The 27,352-nt window shown below is 32.7% G+C and overlaps 1 protein-coding gene across 1 annotated transcript in view; it reads right to left on the reverse strand.

Moving 5' to 3' along the window:
- The window catches only part of LOC124369958 (leucine-rich repeat protein soc-2 homolog), a 30,414-nt gene extending 13,998 nt beyond the window's left edge, over nucleotides 1–16,416 (reverse strand). Inside the window, exons 1-2 of the mRNA XM_046828184.1 lie at nucleotides 13,539–16,416; nucleotides 10,139–10,198 (exon numbers count right to left, since the gene is read on the reverse strand). Of these exons, the coding sequence (XP_046684140.1) occupies nucleotides 14,370–16,205 (1,836 nt within the window). The 5' untranslated portion in view covers nucleotides 16,206–16,416 and the 3' untranslated portion in view covers nucleotides 10,139–10,198; nucleotides 13,539–14,369. The remainder of the gene's footprint in view (nucleotides 1–10,138; nucleotides 10,199–13,538) is intronic.
- Nucleotides 16,417–27,352: the final 10,936 nt, after the last annotated feature.

Genomic DNA, 27,352 nt, shown 5'->3' on the forward strand with positions numbered 1-27,352 from the left:
TTTAGGTAGGTTAGTTTATATTGTATGCCTCTGTCGATGCACCTATGCTGTGTACCTTGTAGCTGTGTAATACGTCGTGTCTAAATAAAGAATGACTATGACGAATGATAAGTATAGAAAAATTGTATTTTAAATTACATTTGGACTGTAAACAATAAATTCCACTTCCCTAAATTATATTGTTTCAACTACAGCTGATGTAATCATCGTGTATATTATTGTTTATTGATTTTTAGTGTTTTTTTTTTTAATTGAAATGTATTGATCGCAAGTATTTAGTAACAGTGTGCAAGAACCATGCTGCCACTGGTAATGTTTAGATCAATATTATAAAATTTAATTTTAAAACTGACTAGTACACATAAAATTAACCAAATTACAGAGAAATAAAATTTAAGCACAAGCAAGTTGGTAATAAAGAACAGCAGACATCACATTCTAGAATGTTGTAACAATCACCTGAAATAAGCTATCTGTTTCGATTCAATAAACAGCTGATTAAAAAAAGTATTATAAATATAGAATGTAATGTCCTTTGCCTAGTGAGGGCATGAACTAATAGAAATAAAACGAAAGAAATAGTTTTAACTGAAGCCACTATATACCGTACGCATACATTCCGTACCGAACTGTGACATAAGAAACAAAGTTGAGAGGATAAGGCACATCGTAAGTACTATTAATAAAAAAAATATAAGATTTAATTTACAAACTTCATGCCCTTAAATTCATTTAAAAAAAAACAATAAAATATAAACATGTTACTGATCTCAAATTAAATAATACTGATGATAAAAAATATACTACTTGTTCATAGGACGGGTAAGTTGTATCAGGTATCAAATAGTAAATCTTAATTGAAAGTACAGATCAAAATAACACCTACACAAATCATTAAAATTTATTGTATTTTAAACATAAAGGAGAAAAAGCTCCATAAAAGGTTATTTTTTTTATTAAATCCATGACCTATTAGCTATAAAGTCAATTTCCACACCAAATGCCTTAGAATAAAAATATCTTTAAATAATCTAAGAAGAAATTGATCTTAACAACCACCCTTTTCCTGATTTTCTAAGACAACCATTTTCATTTGAATTCTTTTATTAAAGCATAGTATGATGTGGTTTGATGGTTAAAATAAATTTAAGAAATAATTTAGTTTAAATAATTTTCAATCTGTAGAAATAAAAACTATTCTGATATATATATATAAAAGTAAAACATAAACGTATATATATACAATACATAGAATTGTCTAAAAATAACTCACATATGAGTTATGGAAATACAAATTCACGCTTTCATAATTTGATGTTTTCCAAATTGTTAAAGTTTACTAAAATAAACAAATTTAATCCACGGGTAGGCTAATATAACAATAACTATGTTGGAGAAATTACAGTACTCTATATTTCCTTCAGACATTGCTGAAAGCATAGGTAATGTGAATTATAGCAGATAATTTTAATTAATAATAAACGGGGACAAGAACAGCTTCTCAATAGATATACAGAATTACTAATCAGCTTTATCTGTGAAACAATATCTATACCACCTTCAATAAAGTTGCACAAACCAAACATAAATTCAATAACTCGACATTGTTAATAGGGAGTGTGAAAACAGAATCAAAGGTAACAGTCGCACTTGATTCTGCTTCAGACAGCTTGTGATCAGTGGAAAGGTTATGTTGTATTCACTGTGTATAATCTTGGTATCTTGTTATAACATTACAAAGATCTTGACATTTCATTATCAAGGTTTCAATAATATTATATTAGTTTGCAGCTGAACTCTTGCTTCACAGAACTATATTTTATATTTGTATCATAGCGAACAATGTTCTACTGCTAATTCTGAAGAGGTATTGAAAAACTTTGCTCGTTAGAAAACATTCAACTTTATCCTTATGTATTTGTTGACACAGACACCTTCTGTGGCTGTAACCTCAAAATAAACCACTCATTAAAACTTGTGATTTTATAACAGTCAATAGTTATCAGGTGACGCCAGGTTATTGATCACAAATACTGAAATATTCACCCTTGGACTGCTGTAGCCGTCATAGTGCAGAGCCGTAATTTGTAAATTTACAAGCATTTGGGAACAAAACTATTGAACAATTACAACAGATTTTCACAATTCTTTTTTTGCAACATGAAGAAGTTATATACATCGTATTATTGGTGAACAGATCAAAGTACAATTTGATATGTACTCAATATTTTTATAATTTTTTTAAGGCAATAAAAAATCTAATACCATTCACATTCAAATCTTACCATTCACATTCAAATCTAATCATTCACTTTTTCAAACATTTAGTAAAACAAATACAATTTTACCTAAACAAGCAATTGTTTGGAAAAAATATATTTTAAACTTACTATTCAATTGATTTTTATAATTCTGTTCTCATATTGTTTTTAACTTAAACACCTAAGAAATGTTTATAAACAAATGTTATTTCCGTTTTGAATAAAAGTTCATGTTTTACCTGAATTTTGTTACATAATTATGTTTATTATTCCATAACTATAATACGTAAAATACACGACCATAACATCTAAATTAACTTCATATACAATATACACATTTCTGTGATTTACATCACATACGGTATTGTAATATAGATTGTAAATAAAACTATAGATGGCACCACTGATACCAACTACCATCTCCGCTACAGCAGCACTTCAACTAAGAAAAAATCAAGAACAGACATTTTCAACTAGTACTTGTACTAATTTTAATGTCAGAATTGTTTTCTTTACACATTTCTCTATTAACACCAAGTTAAAGCTCACCATAACGATGTTAGACATGCTAGTAGAATGTAAAACAATGTTCCTACAAAACTTAAATCGCTTGGCAACAGCAAGACTAAAAACTAACATGATTTTGCATTTTCAGAATTTCAGAAATTTTATTCCAGCATAAGAATTTCTTTTTGTAAATTAAGTTTAAGTAAAACTAATTCATTCTTATTCCTAGTGTTATAAGAATGGGTTTCACAATAGCTTTTAAAACTAGATTTATACTTCCTAATATACATAACACATTCTATAATGTAAAGACTATACACTGTTAAAATGTTCAGTTCAGTAAAGTGATTTTTAACTAAATCTTCCTTCCCAGGAACATTGTTCACAGTGCTCTTTTTTGCAGTAGAATAATTTTATTTAAGTTTTGATTTGTAGACCCTCCATACACACCTATTCCGTATGCATATGGGATTGAATACGGGCATGAAAAACCATCTTTAAAACCGGTAAACTGCACAAATACGACAGCCTTTTAATGGCATAAATTCCAGAATTGATACGATTAACTATCTACTCAATGTGCAAATCCCAGCTAAAGTTCTTGTCTATTTTGAGACTCTAGACAATTTTGTGTTATTAACTTTTGGGACCTACTCTATTTATTTTTATATAAATGACTTGCCTTTTAATCTCAATGACAATTATGTTAGTACGTATTTGTTTGCTGATGACTTGGGTCTCAAGGTCTGCGCAAAAACGAGGAACGAATGTAATGAGCTACTTAGTGTTAAGACCCCAATTGTAGATGATTTGTGCAGCAAATAAGCTCTGTGTAAATGATAAAAAAATTCAAGATTTCGCCATATTACCTTATCTAATAGGCCTAGTGATAATGAGGACAAGTCTTAAATTTCTTGGCATTTTTAATACAACCCAATCTTAAATGGCAAACTCATATTGATTATGTAGCTTCTCGAATTTCCCGAGGTATTTTTCTTATAAGATCCCTTAATGGAACTATATCTGCAAAACACTTGCTTTTTATGTACTATGCCTATATTCATAGTTTCTTAACATATGGAGTAACTTTGTGGGGCCAATCTCAGATTGCGAATAAAGTGTTTGTGTTACAAAAAAGAGCTGAGGCTTATATGTAATGTCCACGAGTCGTGAGCACTGTAAACCACTGTTTGTAAAATTAGGTGTATTAACATTGCCGTCTATTTATGTATTAAATGTTTTGTTATATGTCAGAGATAAACTGTATTTATTAATCAATGTGATGTTCATAGTTATAGTACTCGTAATAGAAATAATGTATGTACCAACAATGTAACTTTGCTAGCACTCTAGTCAGTTTTAGATATCAGGGAATCAAATATTACAATGCTTTGCCCAATCATATCAAGGTATTAAACAGATCAAACTTAAAAATGTTGTAAAGAAAATGTTAGTAGATTCATGTTTGTACACTGTTGATGAACTGTGATAAGAAGTAAGGCTATTTAAAGTAAGCTATAGATTCCATTTATAATATGACGTTGTTATATACATATTTTGTATTCTGACAATAAACCATTTGAATTTGAATTTAACTTGATCCAAGTGAGTATCATTTATTAAGATATTAGGACTTTGAACGTTTTACCATCTCCGTGTATATAAATAAAAGTAAAATGTAGTTCGTTGGTAAACACGTTACCTGAGGACGGCTGGATCAATTTGTTGTTTTTTGTTTTAAATGTTTGTAATAATCCACATTAGGTTTTTATGGAAAGAAAAATCAAAGTTGGAAATGTATTTATGCTGCAAACACCAATGACAATAGTATAATCTAACTTTTACCATAGATCGTACCAGTGATAAATTCAAACCAATTTAGTCTATATTGAATATTATTATAACATTACTATAAAATTGAATTGACTATAAAAATTGTTGATATGTGCATGTAATATCTGATATTGGATTCCTTTGACATTGTAACACGGAATATTAGCAGCACCTGAAGGAAATAACAATACGGACGAGCAACAACCTGACTCAATGATTATAATTTGAGGAAACAGGAGAGCACTGCAAATTATACCACAAAGCAATGCATCAAATACAAAGTGCAATTTTAAGGGATGAGATCTTAGAGGGAGCAGCGAACCCGTTTTGCATTTATAAGGAATACGTACTTCTTAGGTTCATAAAAGTTTATATTATTCCTAGACCGAACCAAGGAAATAGGATAATATGGCGATCAGAGAGGAAGGACTCACACTCTACTGTATCAACTTTACAGATATTAGTACTTTCCAAGAATGAAAAACCGAGGACACAAACGAGGACAGCGGGGTAAACCACAAAACAGGCAGATGTTACCTTTAGGGATTTAACTTAATCGTAAATATTATAGACTTGATTGTTTGGATTTTTGTCCTCCTGTTATACAAAAACTACAATATATGTTTGTGTTGAAATTACATATAACGCTGAAATAATATACTCCTCAAATATGGCTACTTCCGTTTTGAAATTATCAAAGGATTCTCCTTCATATTACACCAGAAGAGCCCTAACAAAGAGGGCTGACTGAATTCAATTTAAGTAAGGATTCCTCCTATTGTCCTACGGTAGTTCAAGTAGTACTGAAATCTTTTGAGGTATTAAATAAAAAATAAAATCATGGAATGTTGCATGGGAATTCGAATGAGTATATCTTCCAATAGCCATTACTAACTCATGACTGCATTGCAATTAATTTAAGTGACCATGTAGAAGAGATATATGCATACAACGCCCCTGTTATTCAGCATGAAATTGCGTGCAAAGCTGCTGGTAATAGCTAGTTATTTTATAATTTCAATTATATGCATACTGTGTCTAGAAAATGCTTTTATTAGTTAGATTTATTTTTATAAGAATAAACATGCACATTTTTGCATTAGCTATTCTTCAAACGTGAATTGTTCTAGTTCTTCAAATACTTATGTGCAAAAAATATATAGGTATACAATAGTTAACAAGTTAAATATATTGTCACAAAAATAAACTTATATATAATTATAGTTGAATGCGATTTATAAAAGACTAGACTTGCAAAAAGAGTATATAAATACAATCTCTTTAGTTTAAGATTTGTTTGAATATGTTTTATTACTATTGAAAATACAGTGAACATAATATCATTGAATGTAATGTGTAATAAGAAACCCGAAATAAAAAGTACAGAGTCAAGCATGTTAGTTGTGCATTATTAAATACACTATGGTAAGGAGTTCAATTGTTTAAAGATTTTACATATGTATAACGTGTATTTACAAGTATTGCTCCACAGCTAATGCAATGTAAAGTTCACTTGTTTTGTCCCCAAAACACAAACAGCAGAGCATAGCTTACATTTCTCTTTCAATTTATTAAAAGAAAATTGGATTAACCGTTTCAACTGTTTATCACTTGGATTAAAAAAAAATCCCTCATCTTTTGCAACGCCTCTCGGTGTAAAGTCTTATCACATGAAGTTCAGTGAGTCGATAACCAAAATAACGAGCCTAAAAACCACTAATAACACTATTATTGCTTCTCAAACCAAATGTAAAAAAGAAGATAAAGGATGTCTTATTATACTAAGCGAAGTTAGGGCTAAGAAATACTCTATTACACTTAACCTGGCAACCAACAGTTTGCAGGTGAGCTGCTTGCAAGGACAGGATTGCTCAGCGGTTGGTTACCTATACAAGCAGCAGCCTTCGAACTAAATCCTTAAAATTAGGCATTTTTTGACATTCAAATATTACCATCATATAACAATAAAATTGTAATTGTTTCATGAAATAAATGAAAAATTCTTTATTTATACAGGCAAAGTTAGGGCCGCATGGCCCTTTCTTACACTTAACCTGCGACAACGTAAAATTAAAAAATGAATTCAATATTACCCTAAGAATAAAAATTTAAGAAATACATTTAAACAATGTGGAGAAATTAATATAATATTTTAACACGCCAAAACGAAAATTTAACAAATTAATGAATTAACTACTTCTGTAATTCTTAAAAACATATGTAATGAAATTATACTTTTAATATACACATAAAACTAACGTAGTTATTGCTAATAAGTCCTAATTTTTATTACACACAATCTCACATTCATCCCTCTGCAAGTGTCATGCCCACAGCATCTCAGACCGAATCTGCCCTGGCTAACCGCTTAAGATACATATCTTTCAGTTTCAAAAGTTTTTAAGTGACCAATTCATATAACTGTGCCACGTAACTCAATTATTCAGTTTAAAGATAGCTTCTTTGGTCTTTAAAATGTTTTGAGTTAGCATACACTTTATGTCTCACTAATAAATTACATAGTTAGCAAAGTACACACTAGATTCTGTCATTTTCACGTAGTGTTTAAATTTGGTCTATATATAGTATTACATTAATTGTTTTAATTCTTTTTTAAATCTCAAGTTCAAGAAATTTCTTTCAGTTTATTTTTTAGGACAAATATTACGTCCAACATTACACATTACTCTTAATCATCAGATGTGTTTTTCTGTTTAAAAATTTTTAGGCCACCTAAATGTTGGAAAACATAACTGATCCCATTTGTTCAAATCTCAAGTTTACGTTTGAACTTTTCTTTTTATTACAGGAGGGTTAACTCTTGGAAAATAACTCTTGGAAAATAACTCTTGGAAAATGTTGCTTAGAACAGTGTTCTTCCTACTTCTAAGTTCTTATTGAATTGTCACTTTAGCAAAGAAAAATTCACCACGTTTTTGATAACTTGTGATCCATTACAGCCTACATTTATCATGAAAACACTAGGAAAGTAACAATACAACCTCAATCTACAGTAAATTATAAACACAGCAGTTTTTAAATTTTTAACAGCTACATATTGTAAAATAGCACTGACTGAGGGTCAAAATAAAGATAAACAAACTGAAGAAAGAGAATCTTTTTCCCATTGTGTACAATACAAAACATATGAATTGTACAATAAGAAACCATAACATTTTCTGTTTAAAGGGAAATGAAAGAAAACATCTCTTAATTACTTGTTTCATGATGCAATGCACAAATAAATCGTCTTATTGCTTCAAACTAAATAATAACAAATATAATCACATGTTAATGCTTTCATGCATGAACACAGAAAGGAACAACAGAAATAAAGGGAAATATGAAATGGTTCTGTCATCTAGCACCAGTTTGAAGAATATTAGCAGCAAAACAGCAATGAAATGAAATGAAAAATGACTTTATTAGAGGCGAAGTTAGGACTATAAATGCAAGGCAATGCTGAGACACCAGGGAAATATATGCCTTAAAAGATTTGTGGCAATAGGGACAAAATCAGTACTGTGTAGGTTGACTCATAAATTAGACTATGCCCAAGTAACGGTCAATTGAATCACATTTTTCAGGAATATCATAACCTACAAACATTTTTGAATAATTGGCTTAAACATTTTCTTGGTTGGGACTGAACTTAATTATGGCACTGAAAATACCTAACACCAGGAAATAGATTACAACCGTGAGAATTAGATGTTTTATTAATTGAGTAGGCTTCTCATGCTCTGTATGTGTACATTTTCTTGATCGGGACAACAAGGCAAACATAACTATGGCACCAGAAATACATTAACATTACAAGTGCCAGAAGTAGATACTTTTAGACCGAAGTAGGCTTCCACTTACGTTTACATTTTATAGGTTGGGACATGGCAAACTCATCTAATTCCCCAGAAATACATTCAACTGGCAGTATATTACAAAAGCCCGAAGAACATGCGTTTTGACCGGAATAGACATCTCACACCTACAAATGTATATAGTTTCTTGATCAGAGCAACAAGGTAAATTCAACCATGGAACCGGAAATACCTCCGACTGAAGTATATGAGAAGGGCTGGAATTACACTTTTTTCAATAGTAGGTTTATCAGACTTGCATATGTATGTATTTTCTTGATAGGGGGAACAAGGCAAACCCAACTATGGTACTAGAAATATAATTAATTATGATCAGAAGTGCTCTTGAGCGTGAAAAAGGTGAAATAAGCACTGCTTATTTTACTTCACAAAGTTTGTTTACAGGAAAAATCTGTGTATTCTTGGTATACAAGGTTAAAATTGAGTCCCAGGATACCTTAATATTATTTTAATCGTTACCATTGAAGCTAAAAACTGAATATGCTATTAGTGAACATCAAAAACTACACCTAATGGTGCTGTTAATGGGCATAGTTGCTGTTATTAATATAATATTAGTCCACAATAGAATGTTAAAAATTATGTCAGTGTTGGAAAAGGCAAGTATGTTAGTATGAATTGTATACTAAGGTGACCATTCTAAATCAATGTTAATTTGAAAGCGGAATTGAATCACGATAATGCTGCACCATGAAATAATTTCAGTACTAATAGCTTTTCTTGGCTCTTGTTTCCAAAACATTTTCTTCCAGCGGAATGGGGAATACCACCTCATTATGGAAATAATGGCAAGCAGCACATGAAATTAACTTTCCCTCAAAAGTTAATTAGAAAATGAGGAGCCTACCAATTCTCACCCCATGAGGGTTTGCTTCTGACTGGTTTATACCATCCAGTTGAACCCACACCGGGCACAGTAAAAACCAATGTGTCACTTAAATTCGGGCAACCTTATGGATGTCTAGGAACGGCATCCTATACGGATCCTATTGGAACGGCATCCCTTCGGAACCGCAAATTTCGAGATTCTGGGATGCAAGGGTAGTTCAATAGGTCTAGCCTACTGCAGGAGATGACTGTTGGAGTTGGTAGGGTTCCGTAGAGTCAAAGGTTCTTGCTAGCCTAGACATAAGAGCGTGCCACCCCCTGCCTGCTTTAACTTCTAAGCCATCCTAGGGTTTGCCCCCCCCCCCATCATCGCCACATACATAAGTTATAGGTAAACACAGCTAAGAAGGCACTTATGAAGATCCTCGCTGATGGAGGATGTTGCGGTACGGAGTGAACACAATGCCATCCTAAAGTAATTGATGACAATTCAAACAAACCAACAATTCCATTAGTTATATTGTGCAGAATATAGATGTGTCTCCTACGCCATCCCTGCACACTACCTCCTCCAGCCCATCCTGTTGCTATATGCTGTAGTATTTTTAGTGGCAATGATCGGAGTTTTGATCTATCCAATGGTCTACCGCCTTGGACCTGGGCCTATTCGTCCTTAATAAAAATACAGCACTGTGTATACTTACTTAATACTGAAATGAAAATAGCAAATATAACATACAATTACATTTATACAAGCATTTCCATTTATGAGTAGAATGGGCTCATGGAAAGTAACAATTAATTGAAGTGATTATAAATGGGTAAACTTACCTTTCACTGAGATTTTCATATATTTCTCCACTTTGGATGAAATCATATCAGTTTTACTTCCTAGAACCAAAGAACATGATTTCAATTATTAGTTCAAAACACAACAACAAAAACATAACATAACAAACAACAAAACATAATAACATTAACACAAACAACAACAAACAAAGTGAATGAAATGTTTGGTATAACATTTTTCAAAATATTAAGATTATTTTAATATCCCCAAATTATTTGGCCCAGTAACAGACAATATCGCTATACGCAATGCAAAATCTTCGTTCAAAATAAATTTTTAATTATGAATTGTTTGAAAGGAAATACAATTTTTTGACCAATCACTTATGTGCTATTACAAAACTATCCTGAGAGCTCAGATAGTGCAGAGGAGCTTTACAATGTTCTGTGTAAGTTGTGGTTTTCTCTGATCTAGTAATTATATTTGTGGTGTGTGTTCTTGGGATTGACTCATACTTTTCTCTCGTTACTAATGTCTTCCATGCTTCAAGAAACTATGTTTCAATTTGCTTGTATTACCATAGCATTGTGATTGATATCTTTTTTATACATCCAAGAGATTCTGTTCATTTTGCAGAAAAAGTTGTTTTTTCTTGCGGCACAAAAGGATAGCATCGAGAAATAATAATAAAAAAAAAACATGAAAGAATGTAAAGTAAATGGTTTACAGTTCAATGTACTCAATGGTGTCATAACAAAATTTTGCCAGATCACAATAAATGTTTCAACGAAGGCAGATTTACTTGATTCACGTTTTTTATGATGAATTTTATGAAAATCTTTACTTCTAATTTTTCATAGGCTGTCCTTTTATACGCTCTTTATTAACGGAAACTGAATCAAACTTATGGGGTAAGAACCTGATGTTTTTTTTAGTAAAAAATGGTGCAGTGAAATTATAGCACTGCTATAGTTAGGAAATAATTTTGGTATAAACTTAGAACCTTTCTCATAAATATTAGAAGCTCATCATTGACCTCAGGCAGCATATTTTAACTTATACTAAATTATTCGGTACTTTGTTTATTATACGAAGGCCACCATTTTCTTAAAAAGTTTTTCGTACCAGGAACCTAAAGAACTATATTATTAGAAAGAACAGACTTTATTTTACTTACTGTAAAGATTACATGTCATTATGACAATCGGTCATGTTTTCTGCCTTCTGGAAGGAAGCGATGTCGGAGAGAATTAGGCCACGCTGTCTCTATCTACTATGTTATTAGATTATACATATTATAAATATAAAAAGTTAAAGCCGACATTTACGAGTGCTCACATGATCTGAGCTTGAATTTAGGTACTATCTCAACGGATGTTTATCTTTTTTCGTCCAAAATGCGGGGCCACTGAAGACCACCGTTAAGACAATTTGACGCGTAATCAGATGTCAGGAAAGTACAGATCTGAAATACCCCTGTCCATCAGTACAGGCATATTGCTTAATAACCAGAAGTAGATGGGGACAGAGTTACCTACTTCTCACCGAATTCGCTTTATTTTCGGGAACCAATCGTTATAATGACATGTAGTTTTCACAGTAATAATGGCCTCTGGATAACACCAAAGTACCAATTGTTCCTCACAATTCCAAACAGGCAAATCAGCAACAGGCAAATTTTTTTTAAGTTTGGCTATGTCAAAACAGCCAAGAAGTTGATAGGTCTATTTCAACATGTTTGGTTTTGTTCATCAATTAATACGTGTTTTTCAACCTATGGTTGTTTCCAAAGAATAGCTTATTCTTTAGAACACTCTTGTTACATGCCGAGCTTATATATGAAGAGGTGTGGTTGTATAATTTAAAAGTATTCTTACAGAAATGCCCTGCCCCCATTATATATTTTAGGAAACCCACAAAAGGTGGGTACTGTTGGTTTATCACATTTTAAAATGGTGTCATTTGTAATAAATAGGATTCTATTGCAATTAATTAACAATCATAATTCAGCGCTAGTGTATGTATACTGGTGGAGTCTTTTTTAATTTGGGATATTGTTATTGTTTAAAATATTATTTACCTCCTTGTTATAATTATTTATGTATAGGATTATAGCAATGTTCCCTTTATTAGCTTTACACATCGCAGTGCCAATCTGGTATATTTGGGTGTGAATCTTTTTCCAAGAGTTAAAAAGTTCGGTCTTTGAACTAATGAAATATTATGTTTACGATATATATAAGGTTTATCAAAGACAAATACTGTGACAAAATTTATATCTTGATTGTGTGTACTGTAGCCTACTTGTTAATTCCAAATAATTTTATAGAGAAATTTAAGCAATTGTAATAGGCCTATCCGGTTTTAAATAATGTACAGTATAGCTAACATTTATTACTGTATTTTGGTTTTGTTACAACAATTTAAAAAGAAGTAACTTGGTGGACTCACACAAGCAGCCTGAAGATGATTTTTAACTTTGAAACACATTTAGGTGTGCAATAACATTAAGGGTTACATATTTCATAACCTAATATTTCAAGAGTTTATTCTGAAAATAGTAGTTTTATGGTTTTGGAGTGCTCAAGAAATTATTTAGTTTCTTCTTGTGTAACTACGGAACAGAAATTTGATGTTAAAGTTGACAAATATTGTTTTTTTGTTTATTCTGATTTTAAAATTATTCTAAAGAAAAAAATATTTTAATGTTTAAGAACCTACAAATGTATATTAACAATAGCATTTTTTGCTTGGCCAATTAGTAACAGCATTATTTATATTTAGTACAAAAGTGATGGTATAATGTTATTTTTCAAAACTCCAAGCAGTATATAATAAAAAACTTAATTCTGCTATCTAAATGCCATTGCTATGAGATTTTGCTTATTTACTAAAGAAAGCATATTATTCATTTGACAAGTTATTCACCACAGAATAGCCTATATTCATGACAAAGGTGCTACCAGTGGGAAGAGAGAAAGTAAGAAAAGGAAAGTAAATTTTCATGGATACTTAAACAATTTCATGATAAATTGCTTCATCTATTTTATCCCTCAAGAATCACTCTTATTAAAGACATTAAAGAAACAGGCAATACAATAAGAATTTATAATAGAATAATGCAAAGAGCTTGCTATAAAAATAACAGAGAAGAAAGTCAAACATAGACAAAGAGTGGGCAGCTCTTTAAGCTGATAGGTGACTCTTGAGCATCCAGGCAACAAATATTTCAGTTTATACATCTTATTTACCAATGAAACTGTGTGCAGTTCTAAAAGAATCTTAACACAGTTTATTTTTATTTCTAGTTCACTGTAGCTTTCCTTTCACATTAATTTTGATTTACTCAAAGTTACAGACAAAAAATACTAATATCTGAAAATTCAAAAACTCATAGATTAAAAATAATCTTAAAGTTTGAGATATTAGGCATATACATACCTTTAAACCTGGTAGTGATGAAACGGCAACTTTGATTCCCATTTTTTGTATCTCATTTTCATTGATTCTTTCTTCTTGGATTACCAAAATTTGTATTAAGTTTTCTTCACGTTTGGAGTGTTTTAATGACATCACTTGTTAGCACTAAATATAAGTAGGTAGAAATAATAAGTTAATGACACCAAACTATGTAAATTAAAAGAACTTGACCACTGATTCCTCAGCGTTTACAGATTATAACTAGGCCTATAAATTTACAATGTATGTTACTGTTATGAGCCAAATTAGAAAACTCACATCACGTCAGTGGTGGTATTTATTAGTTCTAGTTCACTTTTTTAATAATGACTTCCTTCATTTAGTTTTTTTTTTACTTATTTACTGCTGGAAAAGTACAGATAAATTGGCAATGTTCATTTTCAGTCTAATCATGTAGACGGTTCACAACTTCATTTAATTTCTATGGTTATCCATTTATCATACAGCACTAAATTAACATTTATAGGCTTGAAAATTACAGCAGCCTGTGCGGACATGACATAATTTGTACGTTACTTAAAAATAAATAATGCCCGCAAGGCGATAATAACCTTTGACATGGCAATATACTAATACCCTGACTATAGGATTATGTAACCTAGACTGAGAGGCTAATAACTATTAAATGTAATGATGATATAAAAAATCAAGTTAAATGAAGCTTGCGATACATTTATAATAAATATAAATATTACTCATCTAGCAAAATGTAGACAAGCTTACTTGTAGCAGTAACATAACATGCAGTACTCTCTCACTAAATTACAACAAAGTACTGAAAAATGTGTTATTTCACATTGAGCGATAAGGTCCTTGCATTTTCAAGTACTTAATTACCAATGATGGGCCGTTTGATGTGATTTCTGCAGGTATTTGAGACAGAGGGCAGTTGTCAATACTCATAATTTGAAGGTTTGTACACAAAGCTAGTTCAAATGGAAGGTTGTGCAAATTTGGGTTATCATTGATATACAGAGATTCTAGATTTTCTAAGGTGCCGATCTCTTCTGGCAGATAGGTTAGATTGTTTTCACCAATATTCAAGTGGACCAAATTTGTGAGATGTCCGATTGCTCTAGGGAGCGTTATTAATTGGTTAGACTGCATGATTAATTTCTGAAGATCTCTAAGGTATCCTATTTCATTTGGTATGGTTTCAAGCTTGTTTTCTTCTAAGTCCAAAACACGCAGTTTCCTGAGATTACCAAGACTTGAAGGTATCTTTTTCAGAAGATTATTTGAGAGTATTAAAACCTCTAGACTTTGCAAGTTTTGGATGTCGTCTGGAATCTTGACAAGTTGATTTGTACCCAGATTCAACTCTACCATGTTAACCCAAATTCCTAGGTCAAGTGGCAATGATGTAAGTTGATTTTCTTTCATATTTAACTTAGTCAAATGTTTGGCTCTTGAAAAGATTCCGTACGGAATCTTGTCGATCTGATTGTGCTCTAAATTAATAGTATCCACTGTTGTGAACTGAGCTGGACCTCCAGATGGATAAGAAGTAAAATTGTTTCTTGACAATGTTATGCTTGTCAGTTCCCGTAGACTAGACAATAGTCCATCGGGCAGCTGAGAAAGCATATTCCCTTCCACATTGAATTCATCCATATGTTTACAGTTACTTAACGATTTAGGGACCGAGTTCAATCTATTGTATCGAAGGCCCAATCTTGTCAAGGCTTGCAAGTTTCCAATAGTTTCAGGGATATCCAATAGCTCATTATGCTGTAAGTCAAGAGTTGACAGCTGAACACAGTTTCCAATTCTTTCAGGCAGGTGTTCTAAATGATTATGGGATACATCAAATGTGATCATATTAATTAATTTTCCAATTCCAGCAGGAAGTTCCTTGATTTTGTTTTCTCTTAAACTAAGCATTGTAAGATTTGTCAGGGATCTTATGTCATCTCCAACGACCCTGATACGGTTAAATCGGAGGAACAATGTAGTCAAAGAAGTAAGTTTATAAACCACATCTGGAATTTCACTTAGCTTATTGTGCCTTAAATCAAGCACCCGAAGAGACTTCAGTGACGCAAAGGCGTCTGGCAAGCTAGTAAGTGAATTTTCACTCAGGGCAAGCGTGTGAAGATTGACTAGACATCCAATCTCAGAGGGTAGAGTGACAAGCTTATTACCATAAAGATAAAATTCTACTAAATGAGTTAAATCTCTTACCGTTTGAGGCAACATAGTGATGTTTGATTTACTGAGGTCTAACCTTGTACCACCTTCATCTCTACATCTAATGAATTCCTTAGCAATATCTAAGTCTGCTTGGATAGGTTTATTCTTTTTTACAGTTGGCTTTGGTTTGTTGGACTCAGGATGTTTCACAGTGACAACTTTAGGTTGTTTAGAACTATCAGAACCTCCCAAGCAACCTGCAGAGAATTTCTTCTCTTTCAGACTATCTCTTGTGATACCCATTGCTGATGATTGTTCAGCCGATTCCGGCATATCGCTAAAATGTGCGTTCATACCTTCACCTCTAATAAATTCGTTTGGAAGTGGTCCCCCGACAGAGAATCCTTGAGAAGAATTGGCTTCTCCTCTGTAATCGGCCAATCTTTCTCCTGCGACACTACTCGTAGAACTGCCAGCCTTACCTGCCCTCTTCATAATTCGCGTCCATATATTTATTAAGAAACATTTTGAAGCTTCTTTAGAATCACGGCGATTTTCATTTTCCGCACTAATTGCACTAATATTGAAGAATACTTAACACTCCTTGTTTACAAGCAGCTGATGGCACTTAATTTTGGGTTGCCCTATCCCGACCGACATAACAAGACGGACAAGCTACAGATTACTGTGTGTGTGATGTCTCTTATACAACAGAGCCTTCTGTATATTTAGTCATCTTTGTTCAACAGAATACAAAGAGGAATCATCGTGTAGGAAAACATTTTTAAAGCTCACTAATACAAATATTCTTTTGTACCAATTTAATATTATTTAAAGAAATCCACATTTAAGACAGATCGAGTACAGTAAAATACAGTTGAATTATCACTTAAGTGCTTGTTTATGAACCATGCGTATTATTCAGGTTTAGAGAGATTCATACTATTAGGATGTGAAAATTAAGTTGACGTTTACTCTTAAATTTCCTAAAAGATCTCTTCTGGTCCAAATAAGTTATTGGTTTTATATACACTCCCTCTTAGTGAGGTGATATTCTCGCAGGTTTTATTTCGACATTTTCTTACAATGGTGTTACAACAGCTACTGATGAAATCATGACAGAAATGTTTATATGTGCCTAAAAGAGTAGAGCAGTGATTACAACATAGCTCACCGGCCGTCACAGTATAAGCAAAGAGCAGCTCCACCAAATAACCTGTTGATCTATACCTGCTACTAGAATACGTTATGTTAAATCACCAAACCCAGGGAGCTGTACTAAAAACCTGACAACTGAGAGAAGAATGCTGATTATTACGATAAGCCAGAGGGTTCAATTCTAATTGAATATTACTTCTAATAATGTCAGAAATCTAAAATCATCAATCTAGAATGGAAATTTGATTAATTATTCAAAATCCCATGTCTACCTGTTTTTAAATATGCATAATATATGAGCAGAAAATCAATTCTCTTAAACAACAGCATTCTCGTATACAGAATTTCCTTTAAATGCATCTCAACAGAAATAGTACAAATCCAGTCTCATGTGTGAATAGCTTGTGTTGTATAAACAAAAGAATATAAATGATCATAATTATCCAAATAAAAAGAAGATACTTAACGAAAAGCTATCTTACAGTATATATTTGTTTTTTGTTTTTTTGTTTTGGTTTTTGTTTATCTGAGTACAGTGTCAGTTCATACGTACGGGTTTTATAAGGTCGCCTTTTATTCTGATTTTCTGAACAATACTAGTAGGTTCAAAAATTGTTTTGTACGCACAACCCTAAACGATAATACAAAAAGAGAAAAAAACGGAAAATAGTATGGTACTCTGACCTCTCTATTTTAGCACATCACGCAATTGTCGAAATGCAAAAATATATCTTCGGAGATATAGTGTTAAGCCTTTTGCGTGCTCTATTCATTTCAATCTGCTGTCAAATGTAACACCTAGTTACTTATAACGAATTAAGTTTCAATAGATAGCTGCATATGATGTTGAGAATCCCCAAAAAATGTCATAATCCTTAAAGGTTTGTCGGAATAAAGTTTTTTTGATGCATTCGATCAAAGATCAATTGCTGATCATCTTCTTGGATCTTCCTGGAGGTAGAGCTGCCCATTGTGCAGCCCGAGGCCGACCATTGCCGAAGACAGTAGCCCGAATAACAATATCCAAAGAGGAATGTCGAGCGGTGCACTTGGAAATATTACAGTGACATCCAGGCAAGCCATACTTTGGATACTATACTAGCTAGACGAGCCACCGCCCCAGGGGGCGAGAGGTCAGGACCTCCGTTTTTTGTCACCAGACGTTAATAAAGTAGTACCACTCTATCCGTGAGCAGGACCCTTATTCAGTTACATATCTGTCCATCAATGCCACGTATCAGAACTGCATTGACAATCGCCTGAGTCGTCAAAAGCACTTCAATGTCTAGAAAGACATCCATGACTACTTCTTTTGCTGCCAGCGCCTTCTCAACACTTCTCAACAATTGATGCAGGGCGTAATGTTTAATTTATGTATTAAATTATGAAATACGTCAAATTTATAAATCATGTAAGGAAACCTGAGGGACACATCAAGACACGATCTACATGATGATGAAAAACCAATCATTTATTTTCTGTCCAAAACATATGTGGTGTTACATAGATTAATATATGTTTTATATGAAATATAACTGTCACATGTAACAGGTTTCTATGATTTATGAATCTGTTAATGTCTAGAATACTTAACTACACACGTCCAATGTCAAAAAGGTTGTTAAAACTTAAATTTTTAGAACTTTATGTGAGACATAGGTTAATTGAAAACAAAATTATGAGTAAACTGTACTGTGACAAGCACAGTGTAAGTATATGCCAATTCTCAACCAAGGCCAAGCAATGTTCTTTAAAATACATCTTAATCATAGACTTTGGTCCCCTGGTATTCTATAATCTAAAGTCGACGGTAACCAATCTTATATTGTAGAAGATCAAAGTGGTAATTGTTACCGTAGAACTCGAGTTCATATTTTATCATTTTCAAGAGTGATGGTTCAACTGTTAGTTCAGAACCTGTGGGCATTGTAATTAGTAGTCATACTAGTACATCTGAAAGTCATTTGTGTCCTACACATTGTAAATACAACTGTAAATGAACCTATTGAGGAACAAAGTGTTAGCAGAATAAATGAGTATGTAACCAAGCATGGAAAAATAATAAGAAACCCAAAAAGATATACTTTTCATTTTAATGATGATGTCTAAAAGTTTAAATAAAGTGTTTTTAATTTTTGTTTGTTATATGCCTATACATTAAGGAAGGTATCAAGTATGTATTTTTAGTTTAAATAAGATTTTATCTTTTGTAATTAGAATTGTATTTTAAAATTTTAAATGTCATAGTTTAGAAAGGAAAGTGTTTTGTTTATTGAATTTGAATCTTAATCGTTAAATAACAATTTAGTTTCTGTCTATAAAAAGGGAGATGTTATATATGATAGTTATATTTTATAAAAGATATATCTAACTCTATGTAACACCACATGTGTTTTAGACACACAATAAATTATTGTTTTTTCATCATCATGTAGACCAAATCTTGATATGCCCTTCAGGTTTCCTTACATGATTTATAAATTTGATGTATTTCATCATTTAATACATATCTTAAACATTACATAGGGCTGCCATATGAGTGTCCTAGAATGTAGTGTGTACCCTGTGCTACGTTTTCTTATAAGTTAAATAAATAAATAATTATGTGTAGCCTTCCCTATATGTTCTTGTAGATTTTAATAAATAAATAAGTAAATATGTGAAAATATATGTACACAAATATTTTAGAATACAAGTAGAATTGTTAAAGCATTAGTAAATTAAAACTGTATTTTCACAAGTAATGATTCGCGAATGTACGTAATGGTACGGACATACATTTGATTAACTAGCCGTTGAGTACGAAAACTGACTATAGTAGCATAGGAGAGTTGACAATTAATTTCTTCAGCCACACGCTTAAATCATCGGATGCCAATCAGGGACGTCGGTTATGAAGTAACGTAGGCTAGGAAAGGGACAGTATATAATCATCCGGGTCGCGATTTTTGCAGCACTTTTCAGCCTTTAGCCTATTATTTGATCGCGTTTCATTGTTGTGTCCAAAATCCGTTATGCGAGAGATTTTAAATAAGTAGATAATTTTTATTTGAATTACAGGTTTCGTAGTGGAAAGTATTGTCAAATAATTAGGTTTTCTTTTTATATGGAAAATTGCATTGTATCCTACAATTAGGATAACAGAAATTGGAACTTTACGAAATTATTAACGGAAGATTGCAAGATATTACAAATTAAAGCTAAATTTAGTTCAAGTAAAGTTTCCAATGTAAATATTATTTCAATGTTGTTTACAATAGGAATTGAATGTTCGACAGTCAGAAGAAATTAATATATCGATTTCGAGGTTTAAAGTAAAAAGATGTTAAGGAATATAGTATGATTACAATTTGTCACTTTGAATGTATACCAACTGTAATATGGAGTAGAACACTTGGCACGAGAAATGTTTCAACGAAGTTTTAATTTGATTTACTTTAGTTGCGCTTATAAGATAAAATAGGATGGTTTATTTTGATTAAATTCAAGAAGGTTTTATTTTATTTGAATTGTATAAGAAGTTTATTTTTAGTTCGATCATTAATTTTGAGCCAAGAAGATTTTAATTTTAATTTAATTTCTTAAAAGATCTTTCTTGAGGAAGCTTTTGGAATATAAATGACCCTGTAACCAGTTGGTGAATTAAATTTAAATATTTGGAATGTTGAATATAGTTTATTTTATTGAATATCAATTTGAATGTAGAAGTTTAAACTTTACATGAACTATGGTTTGATAAACGATATTAAAAATAATTTGAGAAAGTATTAAAACATTAAGTTGGAGATCTCTCGGAAACCTTTTAGTCCTGAGAGGAAGCATCAATTACAGCAACAGAGTGAAGTCCGTGGACCGTGTTTAGTCTGGTCACAGTCGTTCACAAACAGCTCCTCTCCTGTGGATCCTTTGTAGTCAGTACTCGTCAAAATTTCCTCTGTTATGGAAAAAACGTCGTTGATGAGTTCCCAGTCCACTGTGCACAATTCATGAGTAACAAAAGTAATACTAGTTAATACCAGTTATTAATAAGAAAAAGGTCCTTTTTATTAACCAGCCCGGATAATCCCTGTATAATACTCCGATACATCTTCTCATACCCTTTGTTCTATATTAATATTTGTTTCATTTTTCAATATTTTGTTCAATGTTATGTTGTTTGAAACGCTTTTTAGCGTATCAAGCATTTTATAACGCTGACGTGTTTATGATATATGACTGGGTGACCGCACAGTTAGCAAACTGACAACCAGCTTGGAAGTAGGGAAATTGGCATGAATGAAAGAAGTATGATAGATAAAATGTATGTCTGACTGAATTCCAATGTAGTATGACCGTTTGACATTTTAGGCTAATATTGACGATTGCGATAAATTATATTATGTATCTTGTATTAAACATTGCTGTATGTGCTGTAGCGAAAGTTCAGATGAACGCAAAATGAATTGCTTTATGGCTGATATGCTTAATGTGCCCAAATTCGTTTATAGCAGATCAGGCTGGGAGTTATACAACGTTGTATTTTTAACGAGAAGAAACATGGTTGATATGTTTATTGGCTCTTGCTCTTTCAAAAAAGCAACTTGCTGACATTGGCACTATTTAAAATCAACCTTCAGTATGAATGAAGAAGGTTGTTGGCGAATAACGCGCGGTCGGAAAAAGGGAAGAGAGCTATGGACCAGCAGTAGCGGTGGCAATAGCAGTACCAGTGGGTTAGTAATACACGCCTGAAACACAGCCGACTTAGCGTTATTCATAATATGCTACGTGACAAATATGTGATCCAGATTAGACTTGCTTTATCACTCTTGTAGACCGGTTAATACACTGTATCGGTCCTGCATCGAGTTACTACATACATTTCTGTAAATTACAGTGATAATCTTCAGTAGATTGATTGTTATGTCACCTGTAAATATACGCATAACATTTTTGAGTATAGTGCCATAACAATCTTGCACCTATAAAAATACATATTAATTGTTATGTCATCTATAAAATACATATAACATTTTGTTTATATTGCAAGTCAGTTACAACAAAATATCGATATAAGTCCTGTGTAGTGATATAAGATAGAACTGTTTAAAGTAAAAAATTAGTTCAGTGTAATGGAGTTTAGTCTCCCAATACATCCTGTCTAAATGTATTTGAAAGCAGTTTCTTTACAAATAGCATAATTCCATGTAGTTGTATTGTTTTTGTCGTGGTAGTACTTAGGTAGGTGATGCCTTCAATATTCCTTTGAATACTTTTGTAACATATGGGAATAATAAAATTTACATGTGCATGAATAGAATTTTCAAATATTGTATTAGGACGACAGATTATTTTTGCACTGTAGTATTACTAATGGAGGTGTATGACATTTGTATTATCACTTTCAATTTACTAAACTAGCGATTAATAGTAATAGGCGTTACAAGGGGTCGGGGATGCACTGACGGGTGGAGGACGAACGGGACCGCCCCCAAGGGCATTTTATTTCAAAACAACTGATTTCCTAATAGTAATTTTTCAGTAAAAAAATCATGTCAGAAGTTCGAAATCAGTTATAATAAAATATATAAATTCAACCTTTATACTGTACAGGATGATTCCATGAAGTTCTCCCCCCACTTCTACAGCACATTGTACTAGTAAAAAATAATGAAAAATGTTATATAAACATAGGTCCGAAAACGCTTCGTTAGCGAGTTACAGCTAGCGAAAGATTTCGCCTGAATTCCTGGGTAAAGAGTAAAATAAAGCCATACTAAACTTTTGGAAAGGTTAATTAAGTCAGAAATATCGTGGATTCTTATGTATTTTTACCTGATAAAGCTAATAAAATAGGTTTCAGAACTGTACCTGTAGTAGTTTTTGAGGGATTCAGGGTTAAATGCAAAATATTGGGGCACGAAACAATGTTTTTTTAAGTTTGATGTACAATAACTTTGTTAAATTGGTAATAAATACATAAAATCAACAAACATTAATTGTAGAGAATTTAATTCTGAGAAAATTTATATAATCAAAGTCTAAAATAAAACAGAAAATAAGTACCAAAAAATCGATTTTTTATTCAGTATAATACATTACTAGTTTTAAGCAAAATTAATCAGGTTGGGCCAACCGTACGCACCTTTTTTAAATAATGTTCGAAAATGAGGCCATCATTATCAATACATTTTGCAGCACGTTTGTGTATTGCTTTTGTTGCGTTTCTTAATTTTTCAGGACTTCCCTGTATCTGCACAGCCGAATCCATAATACGGGCAATTAATTCATCACGAGAATTAACTTTTGTCTTGTATACAATGTCTTTCATCCATCCCCAGATGCAATAATCCAATGGAGATAGATCTCGTGATCTTGGTGGCCAAGGGTGAGGCCCTCCACGACCAATCCAGTGTCCAGGAAATTGATGATTTAAGTAAGCAGAAACGGCACGTGAAAAGTGGGGAGGTGCTCCGTCATGCTGGAAGTACAAATTTTGTCTGAGATGTAAAGGAACATTATCTAACAGCTGCGGCAACTCTTCTTGAAGGAAATGTAAATAGAAACTCAGCATTTAGGCGTCCAGGTAATATGAAAGGTCCAATCAGCCCGATTGTGCAAAAGGCCACACCAGACATTGACGCTTAAATCGGTGTTGAAAGTTCTGTTCCACTACCTCATGTGGATTTTCTTCTGCCCATGAGTGTTCATTGTGCAAGTTATTGACACACCATCCCGAGTGAATTGTGCCTCATCCGTTAAACAAAATACGCTTGTAGAGTTGATTATTAATATTCAAAAAATTGCAAACCTCAAGCGAAGCGGACCATCCCCTAGCTGTAGATGTTGAACCTTTTGTTTATGAAACGGATAAAATTTTTTTCGATTAAGTGACCTCCACACCGTTGACTGCGAAACTCCTATCCGCCTAGAAATACGTTGTGTACTTTACACCTGGACTGCGATGAACAGCATTAATAACAATATCATCATCAAGTTGGACACCTCGTTCATAATTGGTTCTAGTACTTGGTAGTGATCCTGTTTCCCGAAGAGTACGAAAAGTTCATGAAATTGTTTTGGTATCTGGAATCCTCCTATTAGGGTAACGTAGTTCATATCTTCTACAGCAGCTCTAGCATTACCATTACAGTAACCCAAAATAAAAACCATATCAGCGTATTCCTCTGATGTAAATAAGTAAGGGCATTTTTTCGCTGAATATAAATCGAATTATAACTCACAGAAAAATTGCATTTAATAACACGATTCACAGAACCCGATCTCCTGCTGTAGCTTTGCAAAACACCACTAATACACAGTTCTAACGTAACAGTACAGAATACCATTGTTGATCAGCTGTTATTCGTGCGTTACCAACTTAGAAATTAATAAAACAAAAAACTGCATTTCGATGATTAGTAAACAATAATGGGAAAATGTTTGCTTCATTTATTTTCGAACATTTGATGTAAATTTTTATTTTAAAAAATACAACGTAATAAAACATGATATTTTTTATTTACAAACAAATTTATTTAACAGTTAATCTTGTTTTCTCAATTTATCTCATCATTAAGGAACAAACATTTTGTTTTTTGTTTTATTTTAACTAAATTACCGTACGGTATTTCTTTACAGCTAGTAATGTATTATACTGAATAAAATCGATTTTTTTGGTACTTATTTCTGTTTTATTTTAGACTTTGATTATATAAATTTTCTCAGAATTAAATTCTCTACAATTAATGTTTGTTGATTTTATGTATTTATTACCAATTTAACAAAGTTATTGTACATCAAACTTAAAAAAAACATTGTTTCGTGCCCCAATTTTTTGCATTTAACCCTGAATCCCTCAAAAACTACTACAGGTACAGTTCTGAAACCTATTTTATTAGCTTTTATCAGGTAAAAATACATAAGAATCCACGATATTTCTGACTTAATTAACCTTTCCAAAAGTTCAGTATGGCTTTATTTTACTCTTTACCCAGGAATTCAGGCGAAATCTTTCGCTAGCTGTAACTCGCTAACGAAGCGTTTTCGGACCTATGTTTATATATACACATTTTTTCATTATTTTTACTAGTACAATGTGCTGTAGAAGTGGGGGGGAGAACTTCATGAATCACCCCGTATATATTTTAATTTGCGAAATACATGGCACTACACATATAATAATTCAACTTTGTTCAAAACACTAAAAATATGAATTTTAGCGTCGCGCAGCAACTACGAAAGTAAGGTTAGTTCTTACTATTTCTTGTGGTTTCTACCTATACTTAATAACATACATAAAATGTACTAGTACTGATTTAGAATAATTCGTAACAAAGTACTTTTAAATAGTACAGGTACATGTTCCAATATTGCTAATGCTATACCCAGGAACGACGGTAACCGTGCAATGTACTCTTACTTGTTTAGAATCATATGTTACAGAGTACTCCAGGTACATTTACATGTTCCAGCTACTGTTACTGCTAAACGAGTCCGATTACTTTGTACCAGGATCAGCTGTAAACGTGTAAAATATCTGTACCGTAAAAGCACCTTTAGCAGTTAATTTCGGTTTGCTGTAACTTGTACTCTGAGACAGACGAGTACCCGGTTACAAAGTATCTGTTAAAGTACTCCCTACGTGATCAGTTGTCATAGTAGGGACGAGTTTCTCGAACAGTTCTGTACTGTGTTAGTCTGGTGTCATTCCTTGTCACCACGACGCAACATCGCCCTGGGTGAAAAAACCTGCTCAATTTAACATGTGTTACAAATTAAACATTTTAAATAATGATTTACAAAATTACACGCTAAAGACAATGGCTTAGCACCATGATGTGATTAGTACCAAATTTTGTGAGCTACCCTGTCAGGAATAAGTGATAAGGTGATAATTCAATAACCACTTTGTTTTCATACTATTATTAGTTCTAAATTTACCTAACCAATTGCAGTACACTTATATGTATTTTGTATATAAATCTGTTCTTGATCGGATCAGAAGCTTCTGAATTATGAATTTACAAGGTTGAAGTTTGGTAGAAAAGCACCAAACCCGGTATATTTTTGTTGTTATCGATATAAAACTGGAAGTTATTTTTAGTGAACAGTTCTATATGTAGAAACGCAGAAATAAACTAACTCTTGTTATACTAGCCTTTTAGGTAGTTCGGGGCCTAATTTCAAACACGGATATCTATACTTTTCGATCCGAAAGTAGACATCAAGCTTTAGCTTGGGTCTTGATCTGTGATTTAACGTAACTGTTTTATTAATGTTATAATTAAATTTAGTTTTTATTAAATATGCTTCATATAAACTATATTTGTTTCAGAATATTTAATTGTCCCTGTTAAAACCTCCTGGTGATCGGTGGTATAGTGGCTTTACTATAAACGATACACTTTGACCTGATCTTTGCCCTCCTTCTATTAGTTCAGAAGTACAATAAAATAACGATTCAGAAATAAAATAATATTTCAAAATTTTCTCGTAGGAGCCCGAACCCCCCCCCCCCCCCAGTGTGTGTGTGGGGGGGGGGGGGGAGAGAGAGAGAGAGAGAGAGAGAGAGAGAGAGAGAGAGAGAGAGAGAGAGAGAGAGAGAGAGAGAGAGAGCGCGCGCGCTGAGACTTTCAACCTGGAATCACAAGCAACGCTATTATATTTAGCTGTCCTTTTCCACATTATTGATTCTTTCCCCAGAATGTTCATGTTTTTTTTTTTTCGGAAAAAGATAGAATGACACCTGTATTGTTTGTTTGAAGTTTATTTTTGACGATGGAAAGATAGTGAAGGAAACGGGTTTTCTGGACATTTTTTTATCGTTTCACTGAAAGATGGCAAATATCCGGAAAAATACTGTTTCCTACACCTGTATTAATCCGTCACTTTTCGAGTCATCGGATATTTCTTCCATCTTCAACCGCATTACGGTATGAGCGTGAGCAGGCCACACGCTGTGCATAACATGGAGTCGTCAGCATACAGTGATAATGTATACACTTCCCTACATCACTCCAGTGTCAATAAAATTGGTCTCAAAACTTTTTATCCACAAAAGTGCGAAAGATTTCCAGCTGCGATCTAGGTGTACCACAGCTTTCTAACAGTGACTCGGCGAGCTTATAGAGCAAGCAACTGTGCCAGACAGACCCTCTTAAAGATCCTTATAAATCTTATAATGTTCAGCAAAACTGCAACAGAACGTACTGCCGCGGGCTATACACGTAGTGGTGGTGCGGCCATCTACGAGCAAGATACTTCGGAGTATTATAAACTTGTCGTTAGCACTTGCAAAACAATTTGCAAAATGCAATTTAGAAATCCGTTCTAGGCTGTGTCAGTTTTATAAGTCAAATGTTGCTGATTTAGACTTTGTGTAAGTATTTTCTTTTTTAGATAATGTTTCTATGCTTGCACAGTTTGATTTGTTTTGCTTAAAGCTTGTTGTTATTTTAGGTATTATTTGCTTCTGTTTTTTGACTTGCTTTGTATGGTATGAA

Source organism: Homalodisca vitripennis, chromosome X (assembly GCF_021130785.1).
Source record: "Homalodisca vitripennis isolate AUS2020 chromosome X, UT_GWSS_2.1, whole genome shotgun sequence".
Lineage (NCBI taxonomy): Eukaryota > Metazoa > Arthropoda > Insecta > Hemiptera > Cicadellidae > Homalodisca > Homalodisca vitripennis.